Below are 24,849 nucleotides of genomic sequence, written 5' to 3'. Positions count from 1 at the left end.
CAAGAAAAAGCTGCCACAAAGTCATACATGAATGACAAGTCAACATGTGCTTAGGTTTAAGCACTGCTCTGAATTTGCTAATCTTGTGACTCAAAACATTTCTCAGAAAATATGATTATTAATTTTAAAGTTTGTTCAACCATGTCAACAAGCAAATATGTTCTTTTATGTGCTTGGTATTCCAATTGGGAGGGAGCAGGGGGGAACTTTTTTGTTCAGGAAAAATGCTGAACTGGGTTTAAAAACCAAAGGAAATAAAAAAAGAGAGAAGGGACTGTTGAAGACCCAAAATTAAAAGGGAGTGATGGAAAGTCTCAAACAATGTTGTAAACAATGATTATAAATACTTCAGTTAACAAATCACTAGAGGCACTTCTAAATTTGCAATGATTAAGATTAAAAATAATGATATTCTTGGTGTGGCATTACCTCTAAAAATTGCAGAATGACAAAGGAGCTGCTGACTCCCATATACCATGGCAGTAACCTTGTTATATCCTTGTGATGTTTAATTCCCTCCTCTTCATCTGCCCCAAAGGCTCTATAGGTTGTGCCAGCCACCTACAGACGGGGATTTATAGAAGTGGGAGCCACTCGTGGCAGCACCAGGGGAGCAGCCCTGCCCAGGGCCCCACAAACTGCCCCTGCTGGTGCTGCTCTGGCTGGGGGAGATGGACCTGCTGCCCCAGGCCCCAGGAACCTGCCTTTGGGCTCCTGCAGCACGTGCAGGATTCTTGTGTTTCTTTGACTTCTTGAAGAAATTCTTGAACCAAACCCCGCGGGGCGAGGATGGACACTGCTGCCGTTTGCCAGGTGCCTGGAACAGTGGCCATTGCTCTTCAAGGGAGTGCAGTTTGACTGGTGACTTGTTTGTGCTGCCACCTGAAGGTTGTGGACTTGGGGTTCTGGATTGGTTCAGGAAGTGCTGGGGGACACGTGTCTCTCTCCCTGTGCTGCCCTGGCAGCCCTGGGACTGCCAGCAGGATTTTGGTCGACATCCTCGTGCAGTGCTTCAGAAACACCAGTTTTTCATGAACTGACCTGCACTTTTGAACAAAGGATAGCACAGTCTGTGGTTTATTCAAATATGAACATAAAGAATTTCTTCTGGAGTCATTTTCCACTTCAGCCCAGTGAGAGCCAATCTCTCTATGCTGCAGAGTATACATTCCATAATACTTCTTACCATTACTTCATTTTACTTACTGTAGCTTCCAGGTTTTTGATTAACTTTTTACTAATGCCCTATGATTATATACTCTGGAATACAGTGCTAGTGAAGAGGAGAGATTGGGAGTGAAGGATTTTAAAGGAATCTTTAAAAAGGAAGAAATACAGTCTTATAATCTGATTATTTGAACAGATGTAGTTTTTAAAACAGGTCAGAAGAACTATACTTATTTATGTGGAGTGGAATAATATGTGTTTTCGATCATGTTATTATATATACAAGATTTAAATAAAAATTATATTGTTTAAAATGGGACCAATATGCTGGCAGTTACACAGCTACTCCCAGTTTACTGAAAAAAATCTACATTATTTAAAATCTTTCAATATTAAGTAGTCTTTAATACAGTTATTAAAATGTATTAGGGATGCTTTTAAGTTAAAAGAAAAAAGGAATCCTGTAAATAATGTACTTTATTTTTTCTCATTTGAAAAGTTGTTCTCCATTCTGTCAGTATTACCCTAAGCACAGTAATTTTTTTCCAAATTACTGGCTGAAACTAATCAAAACATGTCAGCAGTCTCAGGATAGAAATAATGTTCCTTTGGAGTGAGTGCCTTAACATTACCACCCCTCCCTACCACAGCAGGTGTACAGGAAACTCCCCATTGCTCCAATTCTCTGCAGCCTCCTTTGAACCAGCTCCCAGTCAGGAGATGCAGGAGTGCTTTGCAGTGATGTATATTCTAGAAAATAAAGGCTTGGGGGGGTTGTTTTGATGTTGTTGGTTTTTAGTTGACTTCATTTTGTTTTAATAACATCCAAACCAACTCAAACCCTAAAATTAGACTTTTTCATTTGGACGTGAAGGCCTCTTAAGTTTTTTCCATCCTGTCTTCAACACAAAATGGCTTATGACAATTTGGGGGATGCAGATTGTTTTGAACCTTGTTCCTTAATTTTTAAATGTTTTTTCTTTTCACTCACAGACTGAAATAATTTTGGGGAAGGAACATGTTTGTTTTGATCTCTTACTTTTAACTGTTTCCTCTGACCTACAGCAGCCTCTCTAGATCCTGGTGCTAATAACACAAAGGTCATGGGCTCCATCCCCGTTCTGGGCCACTCACTTAAGAGTTGGACTCAGTGATCCTCGTGAGTCCCTTCCAACCCAGAATGTTCTGTGAAATATTCAGCTCTAACCTGTTGCAGGGAACTAGGACAACCCATGGATTGCCAGCTGTGGGATCAGGGGTTTGGTGCTGGGTGTCCATTCTGGATGCAGCCAGATGAGCAGATCACTATTTCAATGCACTTTTTTGTTAATTTTGGAGAGTTACTCTTACCATTTGCTGTTTGAAGAAGAAATGGATGTTTCTTCACTGAATCCTCAACTTAAAATGTACTTAGTATTATAAGAACTGTAGGAACACCCAAAAGTAAGAAGGAACACGTGGGCCAAGCCCTGGCTGTGTCTCCACCAGCTCAGCTCCATGGAATGGCCTGGGCAGGATCCTGGCCCACGTCTGCAGCCACTGCCAACACAAGAGATGCAGAGAAGGGTATCTAAGGGCATTTACACTGTGCACTGTTTTACACTGAAATGTGTATGTAATTCTCACTGAAAACGTGATAGAGTTTTTATTATTAAAACTGGTTATATTATAAGGAAAGAAGGTATGATCTTATTTTCTGTCACACCCTTCAGTTTCTTAGCTCTAGGTTCTGTTGAGCAGTTTAAGCTCTGCTACTTGTATGGAATGGTGAGGAGCCTGAAGTTTAAACAGTAAGGGGAGAGCTGGGTTTGATATCGGCTCAAACTGGCAGCGTAGAGGCAAACTCTTCCTGTTTGTGCAGCCCCCTACAGCTGTGGTTTCACTGCAGACTTCCTGTGAGAGTAGAAAAGAAAACCTGTTTTGATGCTGTAAAACTGTGGGGTTTGAATCCAGTGCTGGAAAAGAACAGATTCAAGAGGAAAAAAAAAGAGGGCAATGCACAACCCAGCCCGTGAGCAAAGAGGGATTAGGTCTGTGGAATTCCCAGGGCTAAAAGCAAAGTAAGAGTCAGGCCTGGCACAACTGAGCAAGTACAGATTTCATAGATTTGGAGCATCTGATACAGTGGATGTGTGGAAATGTGGGAAAACAGTCAAGATGGAGAACATGGGAATTAGCAGCATGATGATGTGTGTAAGCAGCTGGCTAAAGGAAAAAGACAATGCTGAAAAGAAAGTGGAGTTGGGTGGCAGCTGCAAGTGGAATTTCTTATGTATATGTCTTGTAACTGAATTGGCTTAACCACTGTGTTTGCATTGACCACTGAGCAGGCTGGGGTTGATGCTGGGTTGGGAGACACTACTCTAGCAAAGGATCCCAGTACACACACAAAAAACCCCTGTAAGACTTTGAACACTGAAGGGGATGAAATGAGTGGGATTAAATTTTGCAGTACAAATATTAGCTCATGCACTCAAAGGTCGAACAGAATGTCTTGCTGTATTTCTTGTTAATTGATGATAAAAGGACCTTGGTCCTAGAGTTTTTCATAAGATGATGCAGAGGCAACCTGATAGAAACTTGAAAGCTCAGGCTGCACTAGGAGAGAAATGGCCAGCTGGGATGGTGAGGCATTCACACATATTGGTCCTGTGCTGAGGCCAAATAATTAATTAATTATATGAAAATGGGTAGCTGGGTGTTGAGGAAAAGAGGAATCTTTATAAGAAAAAGATAATGAGAAAGGTAAAGACAGTTCAATGTAAACGTAAATACAGCCTGAAGGAAAAAAAAAAGGAGTACCAGGGATCAGGGGTAAATACTGGCTGAAAATTCTTCTGGACCTGAGAAACATTTTTCTCCAGTCAGGCTCTGTCAAAAAAGTGACCTCAGTGAAGGCTGAGGTGGTGCCTGGCTGAGAGGGACACGACCCAGCCAGCCCAGCCCTGCAGAAGCTGCTCTGACTGTGAGAGGGGAGCTGGGTGAACAGTCCTGCTTTGCTCCTGGCCTCTGCCAAGGTGCAAACTGCTTTTCAAACCCAGGCCTTGGCCACCTGCCAGCATTAGACATTTTCCTGTTCTACTCTTCATTTGCAGACTAAAGTCTGGGATTTTAGATGAGAAACCACAGCTTTAGACAAATACATCTTGTTTCCATCTGGAATAAAAGACATTGAAAAGTCCACCTGAACCTCTGGCAAATTCTTTTTCTCTCATATTTTCTTATCAGCAAATACTGCTAATTAGGGAATATTTTGAGCACGGATTGTTCATGGTTCTGAAGTGATTTGAAGATTTAAACACTAAGGCTAATAATTGGGAATTTCAATGTAAAAAACATCTGAAACAGTCCTACTTCCCTGACAGTTCATTTGTATGTTATTTCATCTGTCCTAACACTTGTCATTATAAATGTCCTGGCATAGTTTCTAAACAACCTGGTCATTGTAATGGCTAAAATGGCAAAAACCTCAACAAACAGCTCAGGAAATCAGCTTATTCACAAAAGCACACAGCCTTACTGATAAGATAGCATTGGTTAATCAAATTACCCAATACAGTTTGTATCCAAGACTACTGTTTATGTAGCACCAGTGTTTAAAATATGAAGTTCAAGTTTTTCATTCAGACAAGTCTGCAGTAGCTGTTCATCTGCACAGGGAAGAAAAGCTTTCAAACAGCAAAAGGTATTTTTCCCACCTTGTAGCATGAGAGCCATGGCTTTGATTAGCACAAGAAACCACTGCCCTGCCATTGAGTTCTGAGCCTTCTGCTCCTTCCTAGGCACAAATCCTTCCTGTTTCCCCTTAGGTAACACAGTACATACAGTGTTGATGGGGCTGTCACAGCATCACTGCACCTCATCACCAAAGGACACTTTCTTTAATATAAACTGAACAAATTCTCGTGTCCTTACATTAATTTCTGTGTTCACCCTCAGCAGGCTCCACTGGTTATACTGAGTAATTCACATTTCCTTTCTGCAGCAGTCTGGGGAGGGAACGGGGAACTGTTTGTGTGCACTGGTACTGTGAAGATTCAAAGGAGAAAAAATTGTTAACTGCTTTGAAAACTGATGGTGCTTTACGTGTATAATATAGTTTTAATGACTTGAAAAAACAGGAAACTAGAAAAAAGGATAAACATCACAATGACACATAAAAATTTCTGCTTTTATTTCCCATAAATAAGATAATTGAGAGTTGTTGGTATAAGAAAAGGGAACTGAGTGTATTTTTTATGTACTTCCTCTGCCTTGTTTCAGCATTCAGAAGTACTGTGCACTAGTACCATCAAGGAACCTAGTAAAACATCTCTGTTTTCATTAGGGAAAAGAATAACTCATATTTGTGTGTAAAGTTCTCTAGACTACCTTAACTTCAGCAGTTCTACTTGATTTGAAGAGTATCAGAATTCAGCACATAAGTAACTTTAGGTGAATACATTTTAAAACTGTGGTCCTGGCAAGAGGTTATTCAATTGTGATTGCAGAGTAGCACCTTTCACTTTGTTAAAGAATATCACCCAGTTTGCCATTGTTATTTGAGAATATTGTTAAGGTCCTTCCCATTGTCAGCCTTTATACCCCGAGAATCAGGCTCCTGCCCACTCTTGAAATCAAGTGTACCAGAAGAAAGATTTGTTGGTACCTGGATCCTAGTCAGCTGAAGGGGTTTCACCTTTGTGTTCTGAAGCCACACTGGCATCAGTGGTGAATTAAAGAGAAAGGACCCTGATTATTTTAGAAACAAAAGGCTCAATTTTCGTAGTTAAGCTTTCACAGATGTTTCCAGATGAGCCAAGAGCACAAGATGAAAATCCCTGCACTGATACAACACCGCAGGACAAATAACTCCTTGAAGAGGATGTGCTTTTTGAAAAGCCTTTATTTTTACCTTGTGTACAAAGGGTAGGAATGGCCACAGTAGTGTGACCTTAGGCCAAATCTAAAAGGCTTTTGAAAGTTAATCAATCATCAGCTAGAGTAGCTCAAGTAAGATTGAGCTCAAGTATCATCACTGCATTTGCACCCAATATCAGTGACCTTGTCTGGGCTGGGGGACAATTCCAAAATGACACAAGTTGGAGGGTATGTTTTTGCATGAAACAGAACTTGTCATGGTTTTAGGAAAATGTACCAGATATTATATTTTTATATCAGTTCATGGGATTGGCATTTTCAAATGTTTTGTAAAAGGAAAAAATATGTAGAGAATATTTTAGAGGGTTTTCCCATTTAAGTTTGAGGGATTCTACTGTACTAATAGTGTTATATTTTTTGTCATGTTTCTGTAGTTTTAACTAAGTACGTGTATCCTGCATAAAGATAAAAGTCTTAATGTAATTTTTCAAATTCTTGTATCGTCTAATCCCTGCTGTCATTTTATCAGTCCTGCTCTGTGTGTGTTGGTTTGCTGAATGCTCGTGTCTGTCAGAGCTGAAAGGAGCCATTGCACAAACGCTGCCCAGCCTGGCAGAACAATAAACCCTCTATCAGATGGGATTCAGAGCACTCCTCCTGGGTTTGGAAGGTTGAAAGGTATCTGCACAGGATGCATTTCTGTTGGGCTGTTGAGAATACTTGGCCTATTCCTTTAAGCAGAACCTTTCGAACATGAAGAAGATTGAGAAAATAAAAAGTATTTGGTGGTCAAATCCTTTTTCATTTTGTGGGATAAGGGACAATTAAAATAGCTCTTACTTCCCTGAACAACCTGCATCCTGTCTTTATTGAGCCTGAATTAAAGAACTAAATGTCTTTCCCCTCTTCTGCAAAAAGACAAAAATTGGACCCAGAAAAATGCACTGTTGCCTTTGATTCCCCCAGCTATGCATCTGAAATTTCCTAGTGCTTTATCCCAAAGTCTAGTGATTGCCTGAGAGCATTCAGAGTCAGTACAAAATAATACTTTCCCTATGGAGCAAAAAGAACAAAGATTACTTTTTTCCTGGTTTTCCCTCATAATTTAAATAATTCCTTGTTGAAACTGTAGTTCTGTTGATTTTCCAACCATGCAAGCTGTGTCCAGTCTGCTGAGATTAAGATGGATTCTCTGAGGAGCAAAAAGATGAGAAAGGTGAAACTGTAAGGGTAAAAAAAACAGGTTGAATGGGAAATGTTGCTGAAAGTATCATCAATAAAATGACAGTAGCAGTCCCTTTGGTGGAGTCCTGATCACCCAGGGCTTACAAGGCATAAGACTGTGGTGAGCAAAATTAAATGACTGAATTAGCTGCAGGAACAAGGGGTGATATTAGTCAGGAATGGTACATGGCGGTTATAACAATCTCACTGGGGCCTAAAGATCTACTATCCGGAAAAATTACTGAGATATTACTGTAATTTTTCTTAATGTATCCTGTAGGACCAGTCAGCCATTGAGTTGAACTCTAAATTTAGAGTTACATATAAAAAAGGTAATTCTTTCGCAAAGGAATTTACCATCCAAAAATGTGTCCCATTTTTGGAGGGTGTTGGTATTCCCCCAGTTCCTAAGGAGGGATACTAACAGGTACAGAGAGGCTGAGCAGAAACCCCCCAAAACCAGCCCTCAGCTGTCAGGCTCTGTGGTCCCAGGCAAATCCTGCACAGATTGCTCAGCCCCTCTGTCCATCTCCAGCCCAGACTGGAAAGGAAGTGATGCCTAAAGAAAATACAGGGAGAAAAAAACTCCGAGGCAAATTAGTTTTAGAGGTTGAGATAAGGAAAGGATTTTAATTTGTGCCCAGGCATAAAGATTACATGACAAGTGTGTAACCCCCGTGTACAGTTGTTACCATTTATAATATTGTCTGTCCAGTCTTAGGTTTTTGTCCACCCACTGGCTTTTGCCCTGGACACCCCTCAGTCACACCCCTTGGGAATTGGGGCCAGGGGCTTTTTGAGACCCTCTTCATCATCATCATCATCATCATCTTCTTTGGGGCACACGTTCACCCAGTTCTTGACTGTACTCTTGCAGTTTAGGCCAAGGTACAAGTGTTCCCTAAACAAAATGGGCCTATTTAGACAAGAGCACTAAACATTTTCTAATGGAATGCAGGGGATATTGATATGGGGTAATAGGGGTTGAGGAATGTGTAAACTACTGTGCTAAGGGTGAGGGATACAGCTACTTCTAAAATCTACTTCTACTATATAACTACTTACAAAGCTTATAAAATTAGAAAAATCAAAAAAACCAGATGGACCTTAAGGCATCAGAAGCAATAAACCTCGGGATTCCTACACTCTAAACTCACCCAAGTGCTCCCTGTGCTGTCGCTGTTTGTTTGCCTTGGGCACCTCCTTGGGCTCACTCTGCTCTCGCAGCAAAGCTCGGCTGCCGTGAGGAGCAGAGGGACCACGACTCCTCCTGGAGGAGCCGAGCTGCTGCTGGAAGAGCTGCTTTCTCTGAGCAGCCAAAGCCCCCCTGGGAACTCCTGAACGGTCCCTTCTGGCCCGTGATTCAACCGTTTGAGAAATGCTCCTCCCTGCCAGAAGAATGACTCGTTTTGTAAAATGTCAATTTAATGCCCTGCAGAGTCTGCAAAAAACCAAAACAAAACAAAGAAAAAGGTCTGTTTTTAATGAATTAGGATTACAATTAGTAATTAATGTTTGAACTAAGCGATTATTTTCTTGATCCTGCTTAAAATTAAATTTGGTTATAAGCACTTTGAAGGCAACGAGCAAATCATCATTATTATGTAATCAGCTTTAGATTACTTACATAATTACTTACATGACTGACGTGCTTTCATCTTGAGATAATTAAAATAATTAGTAAGGCTTTATCACAGTTTTAATGTGCAGAAATCAAATTCATATTATTAGAGGTGCTTGAATAGTTGCTTTTTTGATGAAATTTATCTACAAATTATTGCATGAAAGTTAATGAAGCTATCACATGAATGCAGTGCTTGCAGAGAGTCGTTTGCCAAGGATGCATCATTCATCTCTGATCCCATGTGAACTCAGCTCTATTTTATTTTCAGGGGGTTCATTATAGTTTTCTGAAATAAGAAGCAATTTTTACAGCCCGTACAACACACAGTATGTCTTCTTTCAAGAAATAACAAACCTCGGGCCTTATTTCTTTTACCTACTCTGGTGTAAATCACCTGATTTAGATTCCATAAATGCAGTGGAATCACAGTGCAACCAGTAACAACCACAGGTTTGAGCATATAACTCAAACCCAACAAAAGTCTTCAACTTTTTAAACAGCGTGGACCACACATTCACCTCATTCTTGCCTGTCTACAGATTATTTCCCAAATTATTGTGCATTCTCTTACTAATAATACATCAGTTCAACTGTCTAAAAGACTTTGCTTAAATAGGAAGACATCTATGTGCACAGGTGAAGTATTTTTACCTTTTAAAGCAATTTAACTTTAAAAGTCAGTTTAGTTGTCTTTCCAAGCAGTTTGACAGAGGAGTCAGTATAATTCCATTAGCCAGAAGTGCTTTATGGACCATTTTTATTAATATTTCTCATTTTGAAATTACATCAGGGTTTAGAGATGAAGTCTAGACTGTGGCTGTGGTTTCGCTTATTTTATAAAGAGGAGATAATTACAAAATTACAGAACAGTAGTTTGCCAACTGTTCAGGATCTTTTGGGGTTTTCACACCTACTTCTTGTAACAAACAATTGTTATTTACCAACATATCCCCTAAGTTTTAGCCTTAGCCAGTGCCTCAGCTGGTCACCACAGGGCTGCATTTACTGGTGATCTGGAATTTATCTTCCCTTCCACACCCTCCTGACCACACTCCCCAGTGCTGCAGTGGAATAAACATATCCATCCTTGCTAACTAGGATATTATCTATATCACCAGACATGGGAGGGCCTCCCCAGCTCCTGCTATAAGGGACTCCCAGCTCTGGGTGAAATCCAGCACCCTCTGCATCTGCTGCTCCTCTGGCTGCAGTTTGATTAACTTGCAGTAATATTGAATGTATTTATGTCCATGGCATCCCTATAAAGTAGGAAGCACTATTTCCCCTCTGTACTGATGGGAAATGAGAACAAGATCTAACTCTTAACTGAAATGGCTGCATTAAAACTGTGGAGTGACAAGAAACAACTAATTTTCACATAGGTGGGTGTGATCAGCACTACACTGCTCACATCTGTCCTGGGATCTGCCAGGATTTGTTCACCAGTGATCTGATAAATGGGGTAAATAGTCTTGTGGGAAAAAAAAAATCAAATTATAAAAGTCATTTAGGATAACTAAATCCAAAGGCAATTGAAAAGAGCTGCAGAAGAATGTTGCAGTAATGAGTGGCTGAAGTGATTTAATGGCGACTAAAATGCAGCATCAGCAACTGCAGAGTATTGGTTGCACAAAATAAATTATTAGGCACTGGAGGCACAAAGTCAGGATTTAAATTCGATAGCCAAGCTCTGGAAAATCTTTCAGTTTTCATGGACCATTCCCTGGAACCATTAGTTCAGCATTCTGTGGCAATGAAAAAGAAACTAGAAGGATAGAATTGTTAGGAAAGGAAAAGGAGCTGTAGCTGAAAACCTTATTAATTCCATGGTGTCTTAAACACTATTATTGGTTTAGGTGCCCAAACACCCTTGAACCACCTTGAGACTCTGCACACAAGCAATATGCCCTGTGCCATACAAGGTTTTTTTGCAGCACAGAAATAACTTGTTTCATGGGAGCATGGGAGTCCTCTGACCTCTGAACCATCCATGCTTCAAATTCAGAGGCTCTTCCTCCTGACCTTCCTCTCTGGATACACCCCAGAAAAGTTCCTGATGAGAAGCTCTGGGTTCTCTCTTCATCAAATGAGTTTCCTTTAGTTTGGGGTTTTCATATCCATTAAAAAAGGTCAAAAATACTGTTCAGAATTTGCCTAACTTAATAGTTTAAGATCAGACTCATCAGAGTCTGGTTTCACAGTGATGAAAAAAAAAACCATAGGAGACCACATATTTCCAGCTTAATTCCTCATTACTACTTAAGTTTTATTCATGGATACTCATAAAATTGAAAAAATGCATTAAATCTCATGGAAATGGCTGTATAAGCAGCAGTAAGTAAAACCCCTGCTGGTTTCAGCAGCCTTTTTCAGGCATAAAATCAGGCAGGGGGAGAGACTTTATGACAGGTAGCCACGGCTTACAAAACCACAGTCCCACTTAGCATGTCTCTTTTGATAAAGGCTCTAGGAAACTTCCCAATTTCCAATTAGCAGTGGAATTAAAGCTACAGTTTCAGCATACCTCTGCATTAACAATCTGTAGCAAGTAGCTGTGCATTTGCTGGCTGGCAAAAAGCCTCGTCCCTTTTTTGCACGTGGAGAAATTAAATATACAGAAGGTAAATGTGAGAAATAGAAACCCAATCGGGCAATTTCCAATCAGAATTTATTATATGATAAAAGCAAAATCAGCGCTGGGTGATCAGGGAAGGGGTTCAACAACTCCCAACGCCTGTCACACCCAAAGAAGACAGTTGTTCTACATTTATTTCCAGTTACTACATGAATATTCATTATACATAAGTATAAACATTACACATTGTTAGTTACATAAGTATAAACATTATTTCTTAACAAGAATGTTATCTATAAGCATAATATTGTTAAATCAGACATTCAGCAGATGTTTGCTTGTTATCTATAAATTTTAAGAAAGGTGCTATTATCTAGCTAACTAAACAAAATTCTCTCACTATAAATCCTACACAAGGTAAAAGGGAGGTAACTTGTTTTACCTCTTTGTAGGGGCCCAATTAAGTTTTACAATTTGTTTTTCTTTTCTCTCTCCAGGTCATATTGACCTTACACTGTTTTCTCTTAATTAGCTCGAATCATTTTCTCAGTTTCTCACAATCCCTCCTCTCTTTCTATAAAATTATTGATTCGAGTTTTTTGCTCTAATCTGGACAATATTAATTTGACATTTTCTTCATCTTGGGAAGGTGGAGTTCTGGTGACTAACAGTACCTTGGCACTTTGAGCCGTCTTTGGATCTGTCGGCATTGTTGATATTTGCATTCTTTGTACTACAGAAACTATCAATCTAATGAAACAAGGGATTAAACATGGTAAAAATAGTATACTGGCACGCGCATAATAGAAAGAATCCTACTTTCTTCCACCAAGCTGTTCCTAACAAGTTATCCCACCACTGGCTGTCGAGCATAGAGTTCCATTTTTGTACAGGTACATGAGTCAGTTTTCTGATATCCTTTGCAATATCCATAACTGCCTGTCTATTATCATCAATTTGTAGACAACAATCTGAAGTGTTGAATTTACCACACACCCCCCCTTCCTCGGCTAGCAGATAATGTAAGGCAAGCCGATTCTGATACACAGCTGCTCGAGTTTTTGATTGCTGACTTGTGATTAGATCCAGAGTTTGAATTGTCTTACTGGCTACTATTTCCATGACTGCTTGAAGGTGGATAATTCTATTTAGTATGTACATGGGGGTTCGATAACCCCAGGTCCCATCTTGGGCCCAAGTAGCTGGTCCGTAAGTAGCAATGATTCGTTCAGGAGGCCATTCATCATCGTACCACTTTTGGGTTCCTCCAATGTCATCCCTTTTTTCTCGGCGTATGGTTCCATAATCATCATACAAAGGTACACCTAAACTCATACCTCTCGGGCCTTTAAGTCTCTTTGTTCTGGGGATAACTCATTCCAGCCTTCGATATGTCTTCTCCATTCAGGTGATGAATTCATAAAGGTCTTTTTTGGAGTTTAAGTCGTAGGTCCCCAGGCGTTGATGACACAGTCCACTCTTTCAGGGGTGGTGAAGCAACAGGTCCTTTCACTCTGGTCGTGTGTGCTCACCCTCGTTCTGCTGTATGCACTGCGGTCTCTGTCGTGAGCAGTACCTGGAAGGGATCTTCCCAAAATGGGGTTAAAGAAGTTTCTTTCCATCTCTTTATTAGGACTCAATCCCCAGGGTTTATTTTATGTATCTTGAAATCTAATGGTGCTGTTTTTCATTTGCAGTTGAGACATTTGTCTACTTCTGCATAAAAGTTGTTCTCATGACTTCTCAGCTTGAATTTTAGTGGTACAGCTTCAGGTCTGGTTGCTGGAACAAACTGTCTGTGAACAGCTAACTTCTGACACATTGTTAGTCTATATTTAAGACAAATCAGTATTCCCCCCTTCCTGAGTTAGGGTAGGAATGTTCTTTCACAGGTTGTGAGCCTGTGGCAGTTTTAAAAGACAGAGGATGCAAGGGTTAGTAGGTAGTTTCTTTTCCCTTAGACTTAGCTCCCACAGTTTTCAAAGCATCACCTTATCATCTTATGGCATATTTTGCACCGGCGGGTTTTAGTTTTTGTGTTCGCCGGGAATTTACACTGATTTTGTTTTCCCCTCCCCCCTTTCGGCCTGATGGGAGGGCACGGATTATGCAGGTTTGGGGGGGCTGGAGTGGAAGCAACAACTCCGTCTTCGCCCCCAGTGGCGCAGCCAGAGGGTCCTGTGTTAGGTTGGGCTGGGACTCCAGCCACAGACACCATTCTAGGCTCTCTTGCAGCCTCTGCACCCCAGCCGATCTCTTGCTCGCAGCCGCTAAGGTGTTATGAGTTGCTCCGCTCGTGCTGGCCACAGCCAGGAAATAATTTGCCTTTGCCCCCGCTGCGGCCCCCGCTCTGTCTGCAAAGGCGGCAGCAGCTCCTGTATCAAACCCAGATTTTGCCTGTCCCGCAGTTGGACCCATTCTTTCTGTGCGCGTGGTTAACGCTGCCCCGGCACTCGCATCTGCCGTCTCTGCCTGGACCACACTAGCAGGAACTAAAACTTCTTCACTAGTCAGAGCAACAACTAGGACTAGCTTTTCCTGTCTCCGCTTGATTGTGCTCGCCACAGTTTTAAACTTCGGGATCGCTCTCTGCTCTAATTTCGCTTTCTCTGTCCCCGGATCTTTCCCTGTCACACGCATTCTCACTGTATCACACACAGGTAACACTTTTTCTTCACAGCGCCAGCCAGTTCCGTCGCCGTGGTAACGGCCATTCCAGAAGCCTCCCCTGCTCTCTGAGCCGGGAGTTCCGTTGCCGCGGCAATGGCTGTTCTTATAAGCGCCTCTCCGCCCACCGTACTAGCTTTCTGCTTTCTGTTCTGATATACTGCCCAAGCTATCTCTAATAATTTCCTCTTTATATCGTTTGTAGGCTGTCCCACAAACAGGTATACCAGGTGTCTCTTTCCCAAGTCTGATTCTAAATCAATATCAATATATTTTCTAACAACATCTTTCAATCTGTTCGAAAAGTCTGGGCAACTCATTTGCTTTTTGCCTGGTTTCACACATTTTGACCCAACTCATTTCTCTTGTCTTTGTTTCTACAACAGCACAGTCCGCCGTAAACTTTAGGGTCTCTCTTGCACTCGGGGCATGCAGCTCCGTTCTTACAACTCTCGTATTGCTATCGCCACCGATTAAATCAACTGCCTGAGCACCCATCTGTGGTGCTGGGCTACTCGCTCTCACAAACACCTCTACATTTGGGGCCGTCACCCCCCCTGGAGCCGACGCCTTCGCTTCACTGTCACTGTCTAGATCAGCGACTCCTACGCCTGCTGCGTTTGCACTGGCCAATTCCGGCGGCGCTTTCGCTGTGACCTCTAAAATTTCTCTTGTTTCTACAACAGATGCCGCATCTATAATAACTTTCTCTGATGTTACTACACCAAAAGCAATCTTACTAAAAGCTGACTTTTCAGCCTTCACTACTCCGTTACCGATACAACTATCAACTTCAGCTGTTACTTGTTCCTCTACTCCCGAGCTCACTTCTGCTGTTGCTATGACAACTTTATCTGCCCCGGCAAAGCTACTAGCTACTGCAGAGCTACAGACTGCTTCTCTGCTCACTGGAACAAGTAGGGTAGCCTCCACAACTATTGCCCCTGTGGGGCCAGGAGTTTCTTCTGCTATTACTCCTGTTGCAACTAAACTAGATGTTATCTCTGGCTAGCAAGCTCCGCAGCATCTGCATAACTCTCGCTCTGCTCTGCCGCGCTGCAAGCAGCTTCAACAAAAGCTGATTTCACCTGCACCTCTGTGCGTACTCCAGCCAAAACGACAGGACTTGCTCCCGCTGGACCCGAGCTAACTTCTCCAGAGGCCTTAATTTGCCTAATCCCTCCCGGTGCAGCCATATCCACACCAGGGGGTCCGCCAATGGCTCCTGCCGGCTCAGCAGGAGCCGGTCCCGGGGCCGCTCCTCCTGCAGCTCCCGGGCTATTTTCTCTCCCATCCGGTGATATTAACACATTTACATCACCATTCTCCATGTTTTTAAATAAAACTCGTGAGACGGGGGTAGTTTTAACTCGATCTTTTCCCTCTTTTTCTAATTCTACTTCTGATCTTTCTGCCCTTTCTGAGCTCTCGTTTCTCTTATCTTCCACCCCCAATCCAGGGCGTGTTAATAGGAATAAAAACAACTCTGCGTATCAAATTTCCCGCCACCTCTGTTCTACATGTAAAAGCGAGATTAATTGAAACACTGCGTTCAGTTCAAACGGTCCAAATTCTGGCCATGCTACTCCTCTCATTTGTCCAAACAACGGCCAGGTATTTATAGAGAGCCTACACAGTTCTTCCTTCTTTAAAGTTGTTTCAGAACCAGTTAAAGTCTTCCAATGTTTTAAAACCAGACTTAGGGGGGATTCTTCAGGGATCTTAAATTTTGAATCCACACAACCCATGCTTGCAAAACAAAAACAACCACTGTCACACAACTGAGATTCGAATTTGTTACCTTGGGGTTACGACGCTGTTAACGTAACCTCTCAGCTATTTACCGAGTCACACTGACTCCAGAGCCCCACCGGCTCTTCCACAGTGTCAGAGCACCGGAGGGCGTCCCCTCCAAACCAAACAGCCCTAGGCTGACTGGTTCTGACCTGGGATGGCGAACTACCCGTTCGCCTCCTGAAAAGTGACTTTCCGACTATTCCGAGGGCCCAAGTCTTTTAAGCAAACTTTTCAGGAACCCGTGTTCCCTATCTCCCGGAACACAAAACACAAAACTTTCCCGCAGCTGCTAACTAACCCAATAGGTACCACCCCTAGAGGACTGTCTCAGGGTATATCCGGCAATGCCTGCTTGCTCCTTTCCTTCCTGGGGCAACTGAATTTACTAATTCCCTGCCCCATATTCCTGAGGTCCCTTCTAAAGTTTCCTACCTTCCCACCGATCCTCTGGGATCCCTTTTAGGATTTTTCACTGACTCATCGGTCCTTCCTGAAAAACTCTCACCGACCCCAGAGGTCCCCTCATCAATTCTTCCGCTTCATCCCTTCACCCGCTGCTCTCCTCGCGGCGAGACAGAAACGAGGTTAGAAGGACTCCACTCTTGATTCACAGCTACGCTGCGTCTCATTCACTCATTCACTCCGACCTCTTTATCCGCCCCCCGAAGTGATACTCACAGTCCGTTTTTCTCACTCGGGTCTTCGTGCACAAGAATTATGGGCTTTTTGCTGCAGCACTCCAGGAGCTTTTTAATTCCTTGCTTTTATCATATGCATGCGTTACCCTTGGCCCTTGTTGAAATATTAGGCCTGTGAATAGGCCGCTGAAAAACAGCGGGCGCGCTCCTATCTCAGGCGCTAAGTATCTCCCAGAACACAAAGGGTATCACGTCGGGCGAAGTCACCAAGTTTTGTGAGAAATAGAAACCCAATCGGGCAATTTCCAATCAGAATTTATTATATGATAAAAGCAAAATCAGCGCTGGGTGATCAGGGAAGGGGTTCAACAACTCCCAACGCCTGTCACACCCAAAGAAGACAGTTGTTCTACATTTATTTCCAGTTACTACATGAATATTCATTATACATAAGTATAAACATTACACATTGTTAGTTACATAAGTATAAACATTATTTCTTAACAAGAATGTTATCTATAAGCATAATATTGTTAAATCAGACATTCAGCAGATGTTTGCTTGTTATCTATAAATTTTAAGAAAGGTGCTATTATCTAGCTAACTAAACAAAATTCTCTCACTATAAATCCTACACAAGGTAAAAGGGAGGTAACTTGTTTTACCTCTTTGTAGGGGCCCAATTAAGTTTTACAATTTGTTTTTCTTTTCTCTCTCCAGGTCATATTGACCTTACACTGTTTTCTCTTAATTAGCTCGAATCATTTTCTCAGTTTCTCACAGTAAATGACCATGTCAAGATAGCAAAGGACAGAATAAGAGTCATCTTTTCTTCAGACTGAAACTTCTCCAGTTGGGCCAAGCTACCTTGCTTATGGAAGCTTCCAGGATGTTGCTGGTGATCAGCAGACAGTCCATGCAGGCTTTTTCTCCTCCCAGAATAACCAAATACTGGGTAACCATTAAAGTTGTGTTTTATCACAGTTGAAAACATACTTCTGGATTCATGATGATTAAGAAACTCATGAAAGGACACATGCCCTCTTCCAAATTAATGCTGTGTTACATGTCAATCTGAAATTTGTATTGTCAGATTCTAAAAAATGGCTGCAGAATTAAAACTAAGAAGAAAACACCTGTTAAGCAAAGGAATTTCCAGTACCTCTTTACAGTTATGCTGCCTGTATCTACACCTGAGAGGACAATGCATTAAAAACAGTAGCCCAGGTTTGCAATGCTGCCTGGAGTAGTTGGATGACAAGAGAGAAAAGAAGTAAATATTCAGTTTGCTCCACTGGCATAAATTGGCTGGGTTTTGTCAGCAAGATGTTTCAGGCTCCATACAGCTATACACACACACACATAAAATAATGAGCTTTCCAAAACAGAGACATGGAGAACTCAACTCTTCTGTGCAGAAAGATTCATCAGAGCCTGTGGTGAGGACTCAGGTCGGTTCTTTTAACAGCCCAAAACTGCTCCTCCCTGGGCTGTTTGTTACTGCAGCTGAATGACACTCAAACAGATGGGAAATTGCTTCTTGCCTCTGAAACCCAAAAGAAATGATGAGAATCTCTCCCAGTCTCTCTCTCCAAATGGATTTTCCCACTTATTAATATGAGTAAGGCGCAAACATGCCGGCACTCGCAGGAAATTGGTTTTGGAAAGCAATTTTTTGATTGATACAACTGAATGAACACTATTAAGGGTGATTACTAAAAATGAATTTCACTGTTCGTATCTTTTTGCACATTATGTCCTTCACATGGTTTGCTGCATAATACCACTCCACTTTTTTGCTCATCTGGAGAAGACACAGATAGATGATGAACTGCTGCAGAGGCTTCCCAAAATTAGCTTTGAAGGTGTTCAGCCTGGCTAGTTTTAGACAGACCAGCCCATAAACATCTTCAAACGTACTGAGAGCTTCCATGTGTGTCCCAAGACCAATATACACAGCAAACTGCAATCTGAGTAAAACTACAAAATCCCTCAAAATAGATTTCAGAGACAGCACAACTCTCCACTCCCACTCCTTTCACATCAGTAAACCAGGGTGAGAGGAATGTGCTCACAGTGCCATCACCTGTAATGGAAGCTGATGTTAGTAGGTGCTTTAACGTGATGTCTTTTCCATACACTCCAATTACATTAAAGTGGCAGAGGTTTGGGATTGCCAGACTATTCAGTTATTGATTGGCCTTTAGTTAGAGAGCATTTGTTTCCAGTTTCTCACTTTAACCCCGTGATCCATTAAACTCACCACACTTAGCATTTGGAATAAATTGCATTTTGGAAGATCAGCCAAGTCAGATGGTAAGGCTAAGTGCACAATCTATTCTCTCTCTTACCAATCACTTACAGTTCATCAGCTCTTGCAATAAGAAACAACAAAGATAACAGTCTCTGAAAGAGCAAGGTTAAAGGGGATGTTATGTTTTAATCACCTGTTTGGGTTTTTTTCCTCTTTTCCACAAAACAGTGAAAAGCATGGGACTGCCAAAGGGAAGACTGAGACATTTTTTTGTTTCATTTCCTGATTGAAAACACCGTAAGAAATGATTGCTTCACAAAATCATGTCAGGATGATATTTTTCCCTGGTATTTAAGCCAGCTTCTTCACAGGAAGAATGATCATTTGATATTTAAATTAAAATCACCTCTAAAGGATGAATAGCTAATGCTACAGATGAATCCCATCAACAGTATCTAAGAAGCTTTTGGCTAATTTTTTTATAATGCATCTCCAAGGAAAGCAGTGGAAGTACAGTCAGTCCAAGGGGAAGGAGATTTTGGTTCCCTGCATTCAGATCACCCTGTATACAGCTGCTTCAGTCCTGCAGTAAGTGCTACAGCATGATATTTAATGCTGTAGAACAAAGATGAAAATATACCAGATAGTAAAATGCTGAATTATTTTTTTTCCTGTTTATAGTTTCTTCACAATATTCTGTCTTATATGGAGAAGACTTTTAATAAATAACTGTCTTTGCAGAGCCACAAAACATCAACAGTTTATACACAGGACACCCACGTGTTGCATCCTGCAACATGGAAATCCTCTCCCAAGAAAAAACTTCTACAGAAACCAACAGATCTCTCTTAATTTCATTTAGTTCCCTGAAAATCTGTTCCTCTGATTCTAGATGCTGCTTGGCAGAGCAGTTGTAGCTTCAGTGTAAGGTCAGATGGGTGGGTGCCCTGAGAGCACGGCACGTGTGCCTGGAGAGCCAGAGCTGCACCGAAGGGAAGGTCCAGCCTCGCTGCTCCAGCCTGTCCTGGGCCAGCCTTGGCTCTCATCCCACTCTCTGGGAACTGACTCAGCTGCTCAGTCAGCAGAAATACCTTTGTTCTTCCTCTGCCCTGCTCCCTGCTCAGTTAGAAAGCTGAATCAGCCTCCAGCAGGGGCCACTGAAACAGTTCCAGGTGCCAGGGGAAAGCACCTCTCCCCCTCAGCAGGAATGAGCTGTTGGACTGCCTTCTTCATGGCTGCAGCTGCACTCTGAGGTACTCGAGTCAAATCTGGTGTTCACCTCTCTGGAACTCTGGACACAGATGTACCTGAGGAAGGGCTTTCCTGATGGCCAGTGGAGGGCTGCAGCCACAGGCACTAGAATTACTCTGAAGAGGGCTGCTGGCAGCCAGGGCTGTTACCATTGCCAGGGGCTTACCACGGGCTCCCTGGTGCAGCTCAGGAGCAGCTGAACAAACAGCTCATGCCAGCACTCTCCTGTGCTCCAGTGCAAAGCTGGAGGATTCCCTTTATCCCCCTCGAACGCTGTTGGGTAAACGTGGGCTGACTTTGTGACAAAGGCACAGAGAGCAGATGGGAACACACCCTGCCAGCCCTGCCTGTGCCTCCTCCAAAGGCACACAGAAACTGCTGCTGACATCCATCATCCTCTGCCAAGTGACCACAGCCTTCCAACTGAAACCTCAGGGGAGGGAAAGCTGAAAAGAGACAGGGAAGAGGAGGAGGTTCAGCCATGTGAAAGGACCTTGTGAAAAAGTAAGAATGATTTCTTTTCCAGCAGAGAGGAACACTGTGGAGCCTACTACACATGATGGCCCTGTACTATTTAGAAAAGTATGGGCTTGACAGTAAACCTGAAGGTTTCAGGTTTTAAACCTGAAAACTTTTAGGATGAAAACCATTGTTATGTTTTGCCCTTTTTTACTAACAGAAAAGCAGGTCCTGTAGGAGAGAACAGGAAAACAGGTGCAATCTTTCACTGACTCCCAGCTCAGCAAGGTTGGCAAATGTTTCTCTGAAGTCAGTTTAAAGATCAGTTACCAGGTTAGAAGTGAAATCTTTTGCAATTTCCATTATTGATGAGGTCCAGATCCTTTGTTAGTGGTACCATCAGATCAGAACATATTTTCAGATGCTGTAGGTGAACCAGAAAGCAGCAAGAGGATTTCACAGGGAAAGAATAATGTTATGAGTCTCTGAAATGGGTGCCCTGCTGGTCTGCTGAATGTGGGCAAAATCCATGATTAAATCTGCCACCTACTTTGCTGTCTGCTGTTGTTAGGCTTTCTATCAAACACAGGTCAAAATCTTAATCTGCATTCATCTTGTATGTCTACTGAAGATAATTAAAAAGCTCCAGAACTTACAGGGGTCAGGTTTGATTTCTTCTAAATTATTTCCTGGTGACAGGAAGAATTATCTATTCTGCTGCATATGGTGGGGTTTTTTTCCAGCACTATGCAACATTTGGCTGATACATATGATACAAACATATGCATCTTTGGGGCATAGCAAAATACTCTGAGGTCATTTGTTTACTAGAAACAGTTAATGGGATGAGCAGAGACCTACTGAGTATGAGAAAGAATGCCATTCAATTATTCTCTGCTCTTTAAGAAGTAAGAAGATGAAAACCATTAGACACAAAATCCTTTATCCTCAAAGTCCCACAGGCTACAGGGTGGGAAATAAAAAAACATTGCCCTTCATTGTAGATATGAATGGGAACTAGGATTAAAAAAAAAATAAGATCAAATGTTGCTCCTAATCTTGTTGTTGAGAACAAGTATCAACTTCTGGCCAAATTTTTTCTTGCATGTTGAGTCTTTTGAGAAAGCTGTGGAATTAGGTGACAGAAAGGATGTGAACAAGCATAATGAATCTAAATGTGACATGGCTGCAAGCCCCTGGTCTCACTCTTTAATGATTTTTTTTAGTTTGTAAAACACAAGCCAAACTCTCAAAGTGCTGTACTGGTCCTTTCCAGCTTTGCCTCCTTACTCTGTAGTATTTTCCGGACACACAAGGTACAACCCATCCTGGCATTTGGAACTGCAACCTTTACACAGCACCAGCTGGCAGAGTCACTCCAATACTTCACTGGAGTTTTTAAATTACTTCTGCCTGTGAACTCAGGGGTCAAATGAAGGCAAGATAGTGGAAGATAAAAGTTAGGAGATGATCATTCGAAACTGGTATTTGCATAAATAAATATGTAGGAAGATTTACATATCAGATCACATACATCAGGATTTTCTGATGAAGAAAGAAAGATCATAGAACATGTAGTCATGCCAAAGATTAAGATTTCTGGGGGAGACATAAATGCCTCTATATGGAAACTAGTGTTCCATATAAATGAAAGGCAATCATTTTGTCCCTTCACATCCAGTCACAGGAATATCCTTTAAACTGTAAAGAGAGCATAAGGCGTTTCCTGGCAATATATGACTAGTTAAGAGGACTGATGGCATCCAGCTGTGCCTTTAGCCATTCACCCAGACAGATTTTCAAGCTCTTGAATGGTCTGTGGCTGAAATGGTCACTTCAGGAAGCAAAACTGAAAGTACAGGCAGAATTTCTGTGGATCTGTAGCACGACAGGGTATTGTTGATCTGCAAGGGGTATTGTTAAAGAAGTCTAAGACATTGTCTAAGGGAAGATTGCTTAAATTGCCCTGCTCTTCTAGCAAAAATACCTGACTTGTCTCCATTCACATATTACACGAAGGATGGAACAAAGGTACAAATCTGACTAATCAGGACCTGTTGGACCAGGCAGCCAACCTAAAATTAATGAAGTGTTTCCTTTTTCTCTGAATGCTCAGATAAAAAAACTGATATAACATTGGTACTGGAATGGCCTGCACCAAATCCCTGAGAGTCCCCGCTGAAAATCCCTGCTCCCAGGGAGTGGGACCATGGTACAGCTCGAGTGGGTGGAGGGATTTTATTATTCTCTGTCGGTTGACCAGGAGGTGGCAGTGATTCCCTTTGCAGAAATAAGAAAGTTCCTAAAAGACACTCAGAACTGCAGTCAAGGCGTTTAGGGGGAGGGGGAAAGACATTCAGAACGCAGCCTGTTTGATCTCAGGGAATAAAATCATATTGCAGAGTGCAGAAGGAATAAAGCTAAGATCTTTTTCTTGTTCCTGTGACAATCTTTACTATTTCTTTGGTGTCTAAAAGAAAGACAAATTATTGGAGAAAGACACAGCTCCTAGAGCTTTCAGTTAGGTATTATTTTTAGCCCTAATCACATCTGCATATTACAAGAAAAGCAACACGTTTCTAGCTGGTGTTCAGCAGGCTGTATATTAATGTTATTTGTATGTTAATGCTGTTTGTGAAAATATGCTCAGAAGCTTGTGCATTAGAAAGAACCTGCATATGCAGAAGAGACCACCTTACACTGAGGTACCTCCACAGAGAAGAGCCCCCTATTCCTGTGCCAGTGCTGTGACTGAACATGCAGCTTAGCAGCACTCCTCCAGGCCATGGCCCCTTTTATTGTGTCCCTCTTCCCTTTGTATTGTGTCCCTCTTCCCTCCTTGCAGCTTTCTGGAAAGATGCCATCATTACTGTGCTGTCCTTAGAACACATCCTGAGTGTGCTCTCTACATCTTGCCCTGCCCCAGCCTTGGCCAGCTCTGCTCACATCACTCCTGAACTGCCCTGGGAGGTTGTGGCTGCCCCATCCCTGGAAGTGTTCAAGGCCAGGCTGGACAAAGCCTTGAGCAACCTGGTCTGGTGGAAGGTGTCCCTGCCCCGGGCAGGGGGAGGTTGGGCCTGGATGATCTTTAACATCCATGTGTGATATGTGTGATGCTGCCCCATCAGTCTCGATCCAAAAGAGATTTGCAGATTTTTACTGAGAATCTGGCAGAACGAGTGGAGGAATAAAATTTTTCCATTCAAAGGGGTTAACGCTTCAAAAGTCATGATGAACCTTCCTGGCAAACAACTTGCAGAAGCTCCCACAAGAGAAATTTTTTACATCAAATATTCATTACATTACAAATATACACCACCATTTAGTCAACAATGGTATGGCAATGTAAGAAAAGGCATGGGTCTTCCTGTAAGTGATGTCTTGTGGCTTTTAAAAGACTTCTGCAGGACAGATTATCTAGGCAAGGACTGTTGGAATAGGGCCTTCTCTGCATCTCTGTCATTCTCCTTTCGATAGGTTTGTGTGATGGTTTCAGAGCTCTGTCTGGCCCATGTTACTCTGCTGTCACCTGCATCTCATAGAAAAAGTATTTATCCCCACCTTGTCAGCCTAAACTCCTTCTGTGATCCAGACAGAACAACTCCTTGAGTTGTCTTTTTGCAGGCTGGCTTTAGTTGCATCCACATCACACAATTCTCCATCCTCCAGACACATAAATTCCAGTCCCTTCAAGGTTACAGTGTCCTCCAGGCTCACACTGAAGCACAGCAGGTAGAACACCCTAAGTTCAAGAGCTTTATGCTGGATCACACTGTGGCAAGAAGGTATTTTGGAAATAAATGTGAGCCTACTCTGTGGGATCTTGTGGGATCCAAGCAAGCTTTATTTCAAGCCAAGAAACTGAGAAGTCCCATTAGCACAGCCTGGAGCATTGTGGAGTAAAATTGCCTCACCCAGAGGGTGGAGGACAGATATTGCTTTTCAAGCAATAATTCTTGAGCATCTACAAAAGCCAGCCCAATTTTAGCTGGCTGTGATGCAGCCAGTCTCCACTGAGGAGCTCCTTTAGCTTAAGAGGCAGTGAAGTTTGTGTGATTGCCACAGTCCAGCCCTGGCTGCAGAGGCTATCAGTGCCTGCAAATGAGTTAGATAGCAAGTGCTGCTGAAAGGCTTTCTGATAAACACAAGTGTAGTCATTCAAAATTGGGTTGAGTAGCTATTGCAGTCTGTCACTAAGGAGAGTGGCAACTTCTCTTTCAGCTGCAACAGGTAAATTAAAAGCAGCCTTTAGTCCCTTAGCAGATGGAACATGTATGGCAACACTGGCTACCTCAGTGTGTGTCACCTGGATGGAAGCACTCTGCCTGAAAAC

General features: G+C 42.2%; 1 protein-coding gene and 1 long non-coding RNA gene across 3 annotated transcripts in view; one reads left to right on the top strand and one right to left on the bottom strand.

Moving 5' to 3' along the window:
* PREX1 (phosphatidylinositol-3,4,5-trisphosphate dependent Rac exchange factor 1) overlaps positions 1–6,821 on the top strand; it is a 146,781-nt gene extending 139,960 nt beyond the window's left edge. For both annotated transcript variants that reach the window (XM_032704963.1, XM_032704961.1), the window contains exon 40: positions 539–6,821. In XM_032704963.1, the coding sequence (XP_032560854.1) occupies positions 539–581 (43 nt within the window). In that variant the 3' untranslated portion in view covers positions 582–6,821. The remainder of the gene's footprint in view (positions 1–538) is intronic.
* Positions 6,822–13,420: 6,599 nt separating this feature from the next.
* LOC116795494 lies at positions 13,421–23,957 on the bottom strand. The gene is made up of 3 exons (XR_004360070.1): positions 23,946–23,957; positions 23,211–23,216; positions 13,421–13,529 (listed from the first exon to the last, which is right to left on the bottom strand). It is a non-coding gene; the product is annotated as an uncharacterized LOC116795494 (long non-coding RNA).
* Between the last annotated feature and the right edge of the window lie 892 nt (positions 23,958–24,849).

This window comes from Chiroxiphia lanceolata, chromosome 17 (genome assembly GCF_009829145.1).
Source record: "Chiroxiphia lanceolata isolate bChiLan1 chromosome 17, bChiLan1.pri, whole genome shotgun sequence".
NCBI lineage: Eukaryota > Metazoa > Chordata > Aves > Passeriformes > Pipridae > Chiroxiphia > Chiroxiphia lanceolata.
The sequence above is the reverse complement of the archived record's forward strand: the minus strand, read 5'-3'. Positions and strand labels throughout refer to the sequence as shown.